Source organism: Budorcas taxicolor, chromosome 6 (assembly GCF_023091745.1).
Source record: "Budorcas taxicolor isolate Tak-1 chromosome 6, Takin1.1, whole genome shotgun sequence".
NCBI classification, from domain to species: domain Eukaryota; kingdom Metazoa; phylum Chordata; class Mammalia; order Artiodactyla; family Bovidae; genus Budorcas; species Budorcas taxicolor.
In genome coordinates this window covers 72,317,130-72,330,242 of record NC_068915.1, presented here as the reverse complement: position 1 = coordinate 72,330,242, position 13,113 = coordinate 72,317,130, and the positions used below count along the sequence as shown (strand labels likewise).

Here is a 13,113-nt window from a genome sequence, read left to right as displayed (position 1 = left end):
AATTAAATTAAAAAAATTCTGGGTGGATGCAATTTGACAAAGCATTATAGCAGTTACCAAATGCCTAGTTCCTGTCACTCATGATAAGTGACATTGAGTGTGAGAAAAGGAAGAGGCTGGCGGAGACGGAATCATTTAAAGTAATCCATTTCCTATGGAAACATGAGGCAGCACTACTTTTTGGGGGGAAGCACTGCCTTCACCATTGGCTGCATGACATTTGCTGCTGCTGCTGCTAAGTCGCTTCAGTCCTGTCTGACTCTGTGTGACTCCATAGACGGCAGCCCGCCAGGCTCCCCCATCCCTGGGATTCTCCAGGCAAGAACACTGGAGTGGGTTCCCATTTCCTTCTCCAATGCATGAAAGTGAAAAGTGCAAGTGAAGTCACTCAGTCGTGTCCGACTAGTAGCGACCCCATGGACTGCACCCTACCAGGCTCCTCTGTCCATGGGGTTTTCCAGGCAAGAGTACTGGAGTGGGCTGCCATCGCCTTCTCCGGCATGACATTTATGCTTCTGCAAAATGGAGACCAAAACACTCCACTGCAGCAACCCCAAGAGGAACCAAAAGACTCCATCACCTTATTCTCCAGAAGACTCAGTCCTCTTTTGAGCTACAAAAGCTACCCAAGGCTCCCTTCTGCTTCCAGTTGTGGTGATAAATATATAGTAGTAAAACATGAAGTCTACTAGTTTAATCAAATATTTTGAGAAATGAAAAGCTATCATCTAGAACACTGCTTCATAACCTTTTTCAGGTCATGAATTATTTCCAGACTATGATAAGAACCATGGACGTGGACTTCACTGGTGGTCTGGTGATAAAGAATCCAATGACCAATGCAAGTGACATGGTTCATTCCCTAGTCTGAGAAGATTTCACGTGCTGCCAGAGAAACTAAGCCCACACAGCACAATTACAAAGCCGGAGCGCTGCAGCTAGAGAAAGACCACAAGCAGCAAGAAGACCCAGCACAGCCAAAGAAAGAAGCATGGGTGCTATTCCCAGCAAACTGACATGCATGCAATTGTACATGAACTCATAGAAGATTTATGGACCCTGCAAAGGCTGTCTTCAGACTCTAGGTTAAAAAATTCTGATCCAGAGTAAGCAGAAATTACCAAGTTTATCAATAATTTGATTTTAATATGTAACTATATTTTTAATAAAATTATACTTCAATTTGGAGCTGAAGGTTGCAATTTGATTTATAACTCTATGGCAATATAATCTAGGCATATAAACTCTGGATCTCAATGTTCTTGCTTGTAAACTGAAGATGGTAATAATTATCTCATAAGGTTACTGTATTTCCTTTGATATGTATCTAGTGTAGCACTTGTCACAAAAATATTTAATAAATGTTCATTTACTTATTCAAAAAAATATAGTAACCTGTTTCCTAAATTTCATCTACAGATTATAGAAAGCATTTTGACTTATCCACAAAGGCTTCACCGTTTTTCAGTGTTACTTCTCAGTAAAGAGGGGGCAATGGAAAAGTAACACGGAGAATGATTTCAGTCTTCAGGATTTATTTGAGAAGACAGTGAGATGCGATCAGCTACTGGAGAACACTGATCGCATTGGGAAAAGAAAAGCAAAACCAGCAAATATATCGAGGTTTTGATTTTTCAGGTCTGCCAGAGCAATGAGACCACTGAGATATGCATGAGGAGAGAAGTAAGGATAGTAAGGCGGGCATTCATTTTCTCTTTAAAGCATGCTAGAATCCCTGGACCTGCTGAAGACACGATTGCAGGTAACAGCAGCAGTGGTGTTCCCTAGAGGTCCAGGGTGCATTGAGGGGGTGGAGGCTGCAAACTGACAGCAACAGACTAGGGAACTGTGGCTTTCTGTTTTTAATGAGTAATAGGTTCTGCCAACTCCTGGATCCTCGGAGAACACTGTGATTTCAACGCAGCTGGCTTGACTTTAAAGACTTCTGGATCATAATATACAATATGCATAGGAGTCCTGAAATGGAAAAAAAGATTCAACTTGAAATAGGATGAAAGGGAAAGAGAACTAACACTCCTCAGGCATCCACTATATGTTGGGCACTGTGATATTATCCCATTTTGATTTTCATAAGCATCTCATAAAACAGGTATCATTGACTTCCACTATACAGATAAGGAGATGAAGGTTCAGGCAAGTCGTAAGAATGACCTGTGGTCAAATCTAGACTTGTGTCAGATTCCAAAGCCTTTCCTCTTTCCATAGAAAACAAATTCTGGAAATTCCTCAATAATTTGGCAGTGTTAAAACAAAGCCAGACAGTTCACTAGTGAACTTGAAGAAATTATGTTTTTTTGAAGTTTCCATCCTTAACCACCAAATAAGAATTTTGCTACCAGGATAGAATCTTGAGTAGCTGATCTTACTCTTCCGTTTCCTTGGTCAGTGTACAGAGAATGACTGTCATTTCATTTGATGTTTAACTTTTTTTTTTTTTTTAAGAAAAACTTATTGCAAAATTTTAAAATATTTTATTATATAAGATTGAATATATTTCCTATTCCCTGAGCTCAAGACTACTACAACTTTTTCAATTATGTTTTCTTGATGGTGCTAGAAAAAGGGGATCAAGTATTATCCCTTGAAGGTAACGAAATGAATTGAGGTTCAGGCAAGTTGAGAAGTCTTCTGAAAAATGAATAGGAATTAGAGGCAAGTTTTTCTTTGTTGAATATTTTTTCTGATTTATTTGAAATAGTTCATACATGCACATGATGCAAAAACATTGAAAAATTACAAAAGTCTATTTAGGGAAAAATAAGTCTTCCTCCCATCCTAGCTCCCTAGGCCTCCAAAGTAACCATTGTTACCAGCTTATTATGTACTCTGAGATAATATAAGTGGGGCTTCTCCCATGGCTCAGCCCTTAAAGAATCTGCCTGCAATGTAGGAAACTGTAACAATTATGTTTCTGTTCTATAATTTGTTTTCCTTAACAATATAAGTATAGATGTGTGTTAGTCGCTCAGTCCTGTCCCATTCATTGCCACCCCATGGACGGTAGCCCAACAGGCTCCTCTGTCCATGGAATTCTCCAGGCAAGAATACTGGAGTAGGTAACTATTCCCTTCTCCAGGAGATCCTCCTGACCCAAGGATGAACCCCAGGTCTCCAGCATTGCAGGCACATTCTTTATCACCTGAGCCACTAGGGAAGTCCCAACAATAGAGATAGATTATTCCCTTAATAATATCGATAAATAATCCCATACCCATAATAACAGAGTTGTATCCTAGGTCTAAAGCTCAAAGCTAGTTGTATCCTAGGTCTAAAGCTAGTCCACTATTTAATTGTAGTCTTATCAACAATTCATGGTAAGAAGACCATATATTTGCCACAATAAATGTAACAAGTGAGATGATTTTTAAAATGTATTGTTTTCCTGCAATTCATTTCACTGACCTTACCAGATCACCTTTTCCCTCTCCTTAGTATCCCCAGGCTTTCCTGTCCCATCTTAGCCTTTAATTGACATACCTTGTATTTGGGTTAGCTAGTTCTTGAATTCTGGGAGATATCTTGGAATGGATAGCAGCATAAGATACTGGCCAGAGGGCATCACGGGGAGGTAAATAATCTTTATGAAGAGGCTTGGCCTTAGCTAGAGCTACTATTCGAGGGCTAGGGTGGGCCAGCAAGGCAGCGTGGGAGATCTATAGTGGAAACAAAATGACACAAAAATTTCACATCTCTCTTTCCAGGTACAGCATTTATTGAGTCACCATTATTTCTCTCCTGATTACTCTCTAACTGGCCTCTCTGCTTCCCTTCTTGCCCCATACAATCCAGCCTTCATACAGCAGTTACTGAGGGCGAGAAGGTGCATTTTAACAAATGTATTCCATGAGCCAGAGAGTGTTCTCAGTGATTTGCCTGTGTCATTCCCATGCAATCACCATAATAACTTGATGAGGAATGTACTTTCCAAGGCCCAAGTCAAATCATGTCACTCTCAGGGTTTAAACCTTCCAGCAGCTTTCCATTTTGCTAAGAATTAGGCTCCTTACTGTGGTCAAGAAGGCCCTACATGATCTGCCTGCTATCCTCCATGACCTCACCTTCCTTCCATCTCTCCCTTGATCACTAAGACCCCAGCCATACAGGCCCCTCTGGCCCAGCTCTTTCCATCTCAAGACCTTTGCACCTGCCAGTTCTGCTTGAAACTCTCTTTCCCCATTCTTGTCATGCCTCCTCTTCATCATTCAAGTCTCTAGACTCAAACATCACATCCTCAAGAAGCCCTTCCCTGACCATCCAAGGTATACCAGCCATTCTAATTACCCTATTTTATCTTCTTCACAGAACTCACCAATACCTGCCTTAGCTCATTTATTTTATTATTGGGGTGTTTACTGTCTGCTTCTCCCCACCAGAATATAAGCTGCTTGAGAGATGTACCTGTTTGCCCAAAGCTAGACTAGATTCTGGTGCATAATTATTGCTGAATAAAGATAGGCTGACTGACTGACTCATTGACTCATTTTGGTCTTACTTTGGAAACCACATCTGCCAGGAGGCCTTTCTATTATGTTGCTTTGTTGGTAAAATAGGAAAGATGACATATAGCTACTATTCTCTCCCTCTGAGGAGTATGATTATCTGCAGTAGTGCGTGTTCAGTTGCTCAGTCATGTCTGTCTCTTTGTGACCCCATGGACTACAGCCCACCAGGCTACTCTGTCCATGGAACTTTCCAGGCAAGAATACTGGACTAGGTTGCCATTTCCTTCTCCAGGGGATCTTCCTGACCAGGGATCGAACCTTCATCTCCTACATTGGCAAGTGGATTCTTTACTACTGAGCCACCTGGGAAGCCTCATCTACAGTGGAATCACTTTTTTAAAAGATTTTTTTAAACCCCCAGACAATTCTAGCAATTAAAGATGGCTATAATCACATACCAAGAAAACCGAGAATCAAGTTTTGATTTGCCCAAAGGTCACAATTCATTTTAGCAAACTCAAGTCACTCTCCCAAGGTTTTATTGATTCCCTAGGGAATTTCCTAACAGAATTCCACATCTAATCCTCAGATTTCTACCATGATGAAATTGGTGTGACTTCCTTTGGCAACATGATCATTAGGTATTTATTGAAAACTCAGTTGGGATTAGAAGTCAAGTAGCCACTACAATGAATGGAGGGGAGTGTCAGGGAGGAAGAGTGAGGGAAACCACGGAAGGCGTTGGACTCTGGGCTAAACACTTGCCTTCTTGACACCACAAGTCACCATAGTCCTGAAACTTGGAACTACTATCTTGACAATCCCCTTGCTCACAATGCCATCACAACTTTAGGACTTTGGCACGTGCTCTTCCCTTTACTAGAATATTCTCTTCTCTTCTCATTCCCTTAGCTGATCCCTTCTCATTCAGCTCAAATAGTCTTTCCCTTGAGAGTCTTTCCCTGATCACTATACACAAGAAGCGTGTTCTCTACCCTCAGCCATAGTCCCTCCTTTCCCATTTGCTTCATAGCACTTACCACTACTTGACATCATCTTATCTGTTTACTTTTTTTTTTTTGGTCTCCCTCCATTGTGTTCACTGGGCATGGTATCTGGCACGCAGTAGAGATTCAAATCCTTATTGAATGAATAAGGCTCAAGAAGGTTATCATAACATCATAGAACTAGCAGTAGTGAGGCAGGAACCTGAACCCAGCTCTTACTGACTCCCAAATCCATGATGCTCTTCACCTCAACCTCTCTCCGTATCTTGCAGCTAGAACTTCCTTCCTGCTACAGACTACCCTTTCAAGGTTTTCTCATCCAATGACTTTGGTCTATGCCCTACAGAGGCAAAGTAACACCTTGGAATGAGCAGAAAGTGAGCTGAAGGATGCCAAGGTAGTGACGGCTTACAGGACGAACGGGCTTTTCACTTCTTTCTCTTTCAAAGCACAGACCCTCTATCTTAATCCGTGGATGGGCAAGGTCTACAATTCTAGGAGCTGCAATAGCAGTCAGGGTAGACGACAAAATCTTGGTTTCAATCTAGGGGAGAAAAAGAAAATAGTAATTATAAGCATCAAACACTAAATACTATCTAGATCATAGTTACAAAGTAGTGTCTGATTGCTAGACCAGACTTCTCAGTAAATTCAACAGAAGAGATGAGAATATTGTAGTAACCCATGATTATAGCCAAAAGGATCAATTTCCATCCTTCTGAAACTAGGTTGTATAGATTCAAACTCAGCTGTTTTGGAACTTACTTTTAAACTAAAGATGGGGAAGAACTGAACCACAACAGTCCTAACAGTTACTATTAAAAGAGACTTAGTATGACATTCATAGAGGTAAAAGGCCTTCCTACAGTGTATCCATCAGAAGTCTCTGGTGGCAAGTAACCTCAGGCACTTGTAATAGTAACTTGACTTCTTTTGTGGGTGTGTGTTATTTTTAAACTCTTAGAAGATTTAGAATTAACTGTCAAATAGCTAAGAAAAGAAAACTCATAGAAATAACACTTTGTCTTCAGTATGCTGCTGCTAAGTCGCTTCAGTCATGTCCGACTCTGTGCGACCCCATAGATGGAAGCCCACCAAGCTCCCCCATCCCTGGGATTCTCCAGGCAAGAACACTGGAGTGGGTTGCCACTGCCTTCTCCAATGCATGAAAGTGAAAAGTGAAAGTGAAATCTCTCAGTCGTGTCCAACTCTTAGTGACCCCATGGACTGCAGTCTACCAGGCTCCTCCGTCCATGGGACTTTTAAGGCAAGAGTATTGGAGTGGGTTGCCATTGCCTTCCCCATGTCTTCAGTATAAATATGTGCAAAAATTGATGAAATCTGAACAGGGATCATAGAGTAGATGTGGTACTATATCAATGTTAAATTTCCTGATCTTGGTAACAGTACTGTAGTTCTAAAAGATAATAGCCTATTGTTAGGAAACACAATAAAGCACTGAGTAAAAGGGGTATACGATGTCTGTAACTAACTTTCAAAAATGATTCAGGGAGGGAGTTCTCTGATGATCTAGTTAGGATCTGGCACCTTCAGTGCCGTGGCCCAGGTATGATCCCTGGTCAGGGAACTGAGATCCCAAAAGCTGTGCAGGGTGGCCGAGAAAGAAAAACGTATGAAAAAGAAAAAGAAAAACGTATGAACTGAAAAGTGATTCAGGGAAAAAATTAAATATACACACACACACCCTACAGAGAGGAGAGAGAATGACAAAGCCAATGGACTTTAATTTCTGCAGATTGTGAGTAAATTTGAAATTACTAACAAACAAAAAATAAGTGTATATTAAAATAAAAGTAGGCACACGTTTTAGGAGAATTTGGCCTGTAAGAATGATAACATTACAACTGCAATTTGCAGTGTATCACGGAGTAAACTGACTTGGAAGGATGACATTCAGCTGAAATCTTCACTTTATGTCATCCTGAAACAAGCTGGGACCTGGGGCCTTTTATTGCAGTGCCTGCACCTTGACAAATGCCTCCTGGAGCAACAGAATACAAAGAAACTATAAGGGGACTAAAAAGAACTGCTTATGTGCACAGCCGGGGCAAATTATGAATAAGTAGAAGATACAAAAAGGCCAAAACTCAGCTGCCACTTTGAGATACCAGGAGCAAAAGCATGATCCCTGCACACAGCACCACCAAGGGAGCTGGGAGACCACCTAAGCCACCCTTCAGTGGCTCAGTTGAGTCCAACTCTTTGCAGTCCCATGGTCTGTAGCCCACCAGGCTCCTCTGTCCATGGGATTCTTCAGGCAAGGATACTGGAATGGGTTGCCGTTTCCTCCTCCAGGGGATCTTCCCAACCCAGGGATCAAACCTGCCTCTCCCACACTGGCAGGCAGATTCTTTACCACCGAGCCACCTAGCCATCTGTCCCTACCCTCCCCCCGTTTAAGGGAGCAGCTCACCCCCCTCTCAGGAAGCAAGCAAGGGCACCTCTTACTTGTTTTCCCTCCCCCCTGCTGCAGCATGAATCCTGATGAAGCCTTGCCTGAATTTTTCATCTGGCCTCTTATCAATCTGTTGATTAAAGAGTCCAAGAACCTGGGCCAGTATCAATTCTTACAACATTAAAAAAACTTCAGAAAAAAAAAACCAAAAACTTCAGGTTCACTGTATTTATAAGTTTAATGTATTATATTTTTAAATAACTATTTAATACTTGAGGTTTTATTAATGTAGATGGTTGACATAAAGTAACCTAAAAAGAAATTAAATTTAATATATTTAGGCTTCCCAGGTGGTGCAGTGGTAAAGAATCTGCCTGCCAATGCAGGAGATACAGGAGATGCAAGTTCAATTCCTGGGCCAGGAAGATCCCCTGGAGAAGGAAATGGCAACCCATTCCAGTATTCTTACCTGGAAAATTCCATGGACAGAGGAGCCTGGTGGGCTGCAGTCCATGGGGTTGCAAAGAGTCAGATATGACTGAGCAAGTAAGCATGTATAAATATAGTTTAAACTATTTGAATGAATTTAATTAAGTTTGTATATCAAATATTACTTAGGACTCTTAAAAGTTGCTGTCAAAAACTTCTAGAATTATAAATAGAATAATAAAACTACCAAACTAAACTTAAAAGTCTAATAAACAGATTTTCTAATTTGAAATTTAAAAAATTGGCTATTAATTACTTAAGAGCATACCTTTGCACAGTTTTTTCTTCATACAAAAATCATGCTCAAGGATACCAAAAGACTAACATCACTGGGTGTGGAAATTTTTTCTTAAGTGCCTATAAATTCTTTGCCACTTCTCTCATGGAGAGGTGGAGTTTGCGGCCCTGCCCCCTTGAATTTGGCCAGACTTGTACCTTTATCAATCAACAGAGTATGCCTGCAGGGACATAATGTGACTTCCAAGGCCAAATCATAAGAAAAACATGGAGCTTCTACCTGATTCTCCTGGAAGGCTCACCCTTGGAACATTATAATTTAGGATATTCCTTCTCAGAAAACAGCTGTCATCTGAGAGAGGTCTAAGCCACATAAAAAGGCCATACAAAGGTGACCCTGTAAATAGTCCCAGCTAAGTTTAACCTTCAAGTCATTCCAGTTGGGGGCACTACAAATAGTTTTTGTAATGGACTGAATCAGAGATCAAATTGCAAGCTATCATTTCATGGAGAAAGCAAGGGAGTTCCAGAAAAACATCTGCTTTATTGACTACACTAAAGCCTTTGACTGTGTGCATCACATAAAACTGTGGACAATTCTTTAAGAGATAGGAATACCAGACCACCTTACCTGTCCCTGAGAAACCTGTATGTGGGTCAAGAACTGGACATGGAACAACTAACTGGTTCATAATTGGGAAAGGAGTATGACAAGGCTGTATATTGTTACCCTGCTTATTTAACTTCTGTACAGGGTATATCATGTGAAATGCCTGGCTGGATGAATCCCAAGCTGGAATCAAGATTGCTAGGAGAAGTATCAACACCCTTAGATATGCAGATGAGACCACTCTAATGGGAGAAAGTGAAGGGGAACTAAAGAGCTTCTTGAGGAAGGTAAAAGAGGAGAGTGAAATAAATAGCTTAAAGGCTAACATTTCAAAAATGAAGATCATGGCATCTGGTCCTATCACTTCATGGCAAATAGATGGAGAAAAAGTGGAAACAATGTCACATTTCATTTTCTTGGGCTCCACAATAACTGCAGATGGTGACTGTAGCCATGAAATTAAAAGGCACTTGCTCCTTGGAAGAAAAGTTACAACAAACCTAGACAGGATATCAAAAAGCAGAGATGTTACTTTGCCAACAAAGGTCCATCTAGTCAAAGCTATGGTTTTTCCAGCTGTGAGAGCTGGACAATAAACAAGGCTGAGTGCTGAAGCATTGATGTTTTCAAATTGTGGTGCTGGAGAAGACTCGGGAGTCCCTTGTACTTCAAGGAGATCAAACCAGTCAACCCTAAAGGAAATCAACTCTGAATATTCATTGAAAGGACTGATGCTGAAGTTCTAAATACTCTGGCCACCTCATGCAAAGAGCCAACTCATTGGAAAAGATCCTGATGCTGGGAAAGACTGAAGGCAAAAGGAGAAGGGGGCAGTAGAGGATGGGATGGTCAGATAGCATCACTGACTCAATGGACATGAATCTGAGCAAACTCCAGGAGATAGCGGAGGACAGAGGTGCCTGTTTTACTGCAGTCCATGGGGTCACAAAGAGCTGGACATGACCTAGCGACTGAATAACCACAATGGACTGAATGTTTCTATCCACTCCCTCAGCACCCCTCCAACCTCCAGCCAAATTCCTATGTTAAAATCCTAACCCCCAATGCAATGGCACTAGAGGTGAGGGCTTTGATAATTAGGTTTAGATGAGGTCGTGAGGGTGGAACCTCCATAAAGAGATTAGTGTGCTTATGAGAAAAGGGAGAGAGATCAGAACTCTCTCTGCTTATATACAAAGCATAGGTCATGGGACACATATAGGGAGGATGGCTGTTACAACCCAGAAGAGGGTCCTCATTAAGAAAAGAATCTAAGGGCACCTTGACTTGGATTACTCAGCTTCCAGAATTGTAAGAAATGTCTGTTATTTAAGCCACCCAGTCTACGGTATTTTGTTAACAGCAGGCCAACCAAGGCAGGTATGGAGCTTTCAGTTGATTTCAGCTCCCTACCATTTGAGACACCCAAGCCATTAGAAATCTTCCAGTTGAGGCTCCAGACATCATGGAGCAGAGACACATCATACCTGCTTCCCTGTCAGAGCTGCTGACTCATAAAATCCTTGAGCAGAGTGGGCTTCCCTGGTGAATCAGCGGTAAAGAATCCGCCTGCCAACATAGGACACAACTCTGCAACTAGAAAAAGCCTGAGCACAACAAAGACCCAGCACAGCCAAAAATAAACAAATTAAAAAAAAATTTATTTTAAATCCTTGAGCATAACAAAATAACTGCTGTTTTACATCACTATGTTTGGGTGTGGTTTGGTATAAAGCAACAGATAACCAGATCAGAACTTAGGGATGCGTCCTCTGTTCAGGCATACTGTGTTTTGTGGCACTTTGCAAATGCTGTCTTTTTTTTTTTTTTTTTTTAATTAAAAGTTTGTGGCAACTCTGCATCAAGCAAGTTTATAGGCACCATTCCCCCAACAGCATCTACTCACTTTGAATCTGTGTGTCATGTTTGGGTAATTCTCATAACATTTCAAATTTTTTCATTACTGTTATATTATGCTGATCTGTGATCAGTGATCTTTGACTTTACTATTGCAAAAAGATTATGACTCACTGAAGGCTCAGATTATGGTCAAGAATTTTTAGCAGTAAAATATTTTTTAATGAAAGTATATACATTGGGTTTTTAGACATAATGCTATTGCATACTTAATAGACTACAGTAGTATAAACATAACTTTTATATGCTCTGGGAAAAAAAAATATTCATGTGACTTGACTTATTGCAATATTTGCATTATTGGCGTGGTCTAGAACTGAACCCAAAATATCTCTGAAGTATACCTATATTCGGAGAAGGCAATGGCACCCCACTCCAATACTCTTGCCTGGAAAATCCCATGGATGGAGGAGCCTGGTGGGCTACAGTCCATGGAGTCACTAAGAGTCAGACACAACTGAGAGACTTCACTTTCACTTTTCACTTTCATGCATTGGAGAAGGAAATGGCAACCCACTCCAGTGTTTTTGCCTGGAGAATCCCAGGGACGGTGGAGCCTGGTGGGCTGCCATCTATGGGGTCGCACAGAGTCGGACATGACTGAAGTGACTTAGCAGCAGCAGCAGCATACCTATATTAGTTCTAGACTATCTGGAATTTGTTCTCTGAGCAGATTAGATTTAAAGCTATTAATGATTCTATTGCCAGGGGTCCAAAAAAAAAAGACACTGGTAGTCCATGGCATCCATTGACAAAACAGAAAGCAACATTTGGGTAACCAAATGAAATAAAGAAGTATATGGGGTTGGTTTATTGCCTCTAAGTGCACTGGAGAAATTGAGAAAAGAATTATCAGCTCAGGGCTTTAAATTCCCACTTGAAGGTGTAGTTAAGAGACTGGAAAAGTTTTTGTGACTTCATAAATCCTTATCTCCTATGGTCACAGGACTGAAAATACTGAAAATCAAACTCAAAATCTACTTCTGTGAATAGGTGTGCTGCTGCTGCTGCTAAGTCGCCTCAGTCGTGTCCGACTCTGTGTGACCCCAAGACGGCAGCCCACCAGGCTCCCCGTCCCTGGGATTCTCCAGGCAAGAACACTGGAGTGGGTTGCCATTTCCTTTTCCAATGCATGAAAGTGAAAAGTGAAAGAAGTCGCTCAGTAGTGTCCGACTCCTAGCGACCCCATGGACTGCAGCCCACCAGGCTCCTCCATCCATGGGATTTTCCAGGCGAGAGTACAGGAGTGGGGTGCTGTTGCCTTCTCCGGTGAATAGGTGTAGTTCAGTGCAAATTGAATTCCCAGACTTATATCGTTTCCTATATTAAAGTTAAAGAATTAAAGTTAAGGTTGAGAAGGAATTGGACCTTAAAAATTGGAATTGAAACATAAGGGCACATTCCAGTGAAGCTGGGTACCCTTGAGTATCCTGAGCCTTCCTCCCTTGTCTGAAGAGGCGAGACTCTCCTGGACTGAAGAACCTGAAATGGCCACTGAAGCATTTTCCAGGGAACTTCTGATTTGCCCCTACTCTCTCTCATTTCTAATAGGTCTATGACCAGACCCAAGTCCCAGCTGCTATGACAGTCTTCCATAGACTTCTCATCAGCTCCCATAATTTCTTAAGGTTAATTTAACATAATACTCATCGTGAATCTGCTTCTCACATCAAATCCTGACTGATATATTAGGCACAGTGGAGACAGAAAAGTTCATTTGATGAGAGGGGAAAACAAACAGGAAGAAAAGAAAAATACCCACCTAGAAATAAGAGGGAAGACATTACAGTTACAGTCAGGTTACAAAGTCTATAGGAACTGTCTCTTTCACATATAGACCCACTTACACTCTTTGGAGGAACATAGTTTGGATTTGTGGCTTTGGCTACTGAGAGTCGTAATATCCGAGGAGAAGGATCAGAGAATTGAAGAGAATCTCTTATTAAGTAATCACTGAAGGGTCTATAGGCAAAT

General features: G+C 41.3%; 1 protein-coding gene across 1 annotated transcript in view; it reads right to left on the bottom strand.

Moving 5' to 3' along the window:
• Positions 1-1,862: 1,862 nt before the first annotated feature.
• Positions 1,863-13,113, bottom strand: part of THEGL (theg spermatid protein like) — a 37,584-nt gene continuing 26,333 nt past the window's right edge. Inside the window, exons 6-9 of the mRNA XM_052641761.1 lie at positions 12,987-13,101; positions 5,883-6,014; positions 3,499-3,674; positions 1,863-1,977 (exon numbers count right to left, since the gene is read on the bottom strand). Of these exons, the coding sequence (XP_052497721.1) occupies positions 1,863-1,977; positions 3,499-3,674; positions 5,883-6,014; positions 12,987-13,101 (538 nt within the window). The remainder of the gene's footprint in view (positions 1,978-3,498; positions 3,675-5,882; positions 6,015-12,986; positions 13,102-13,113) is intronic.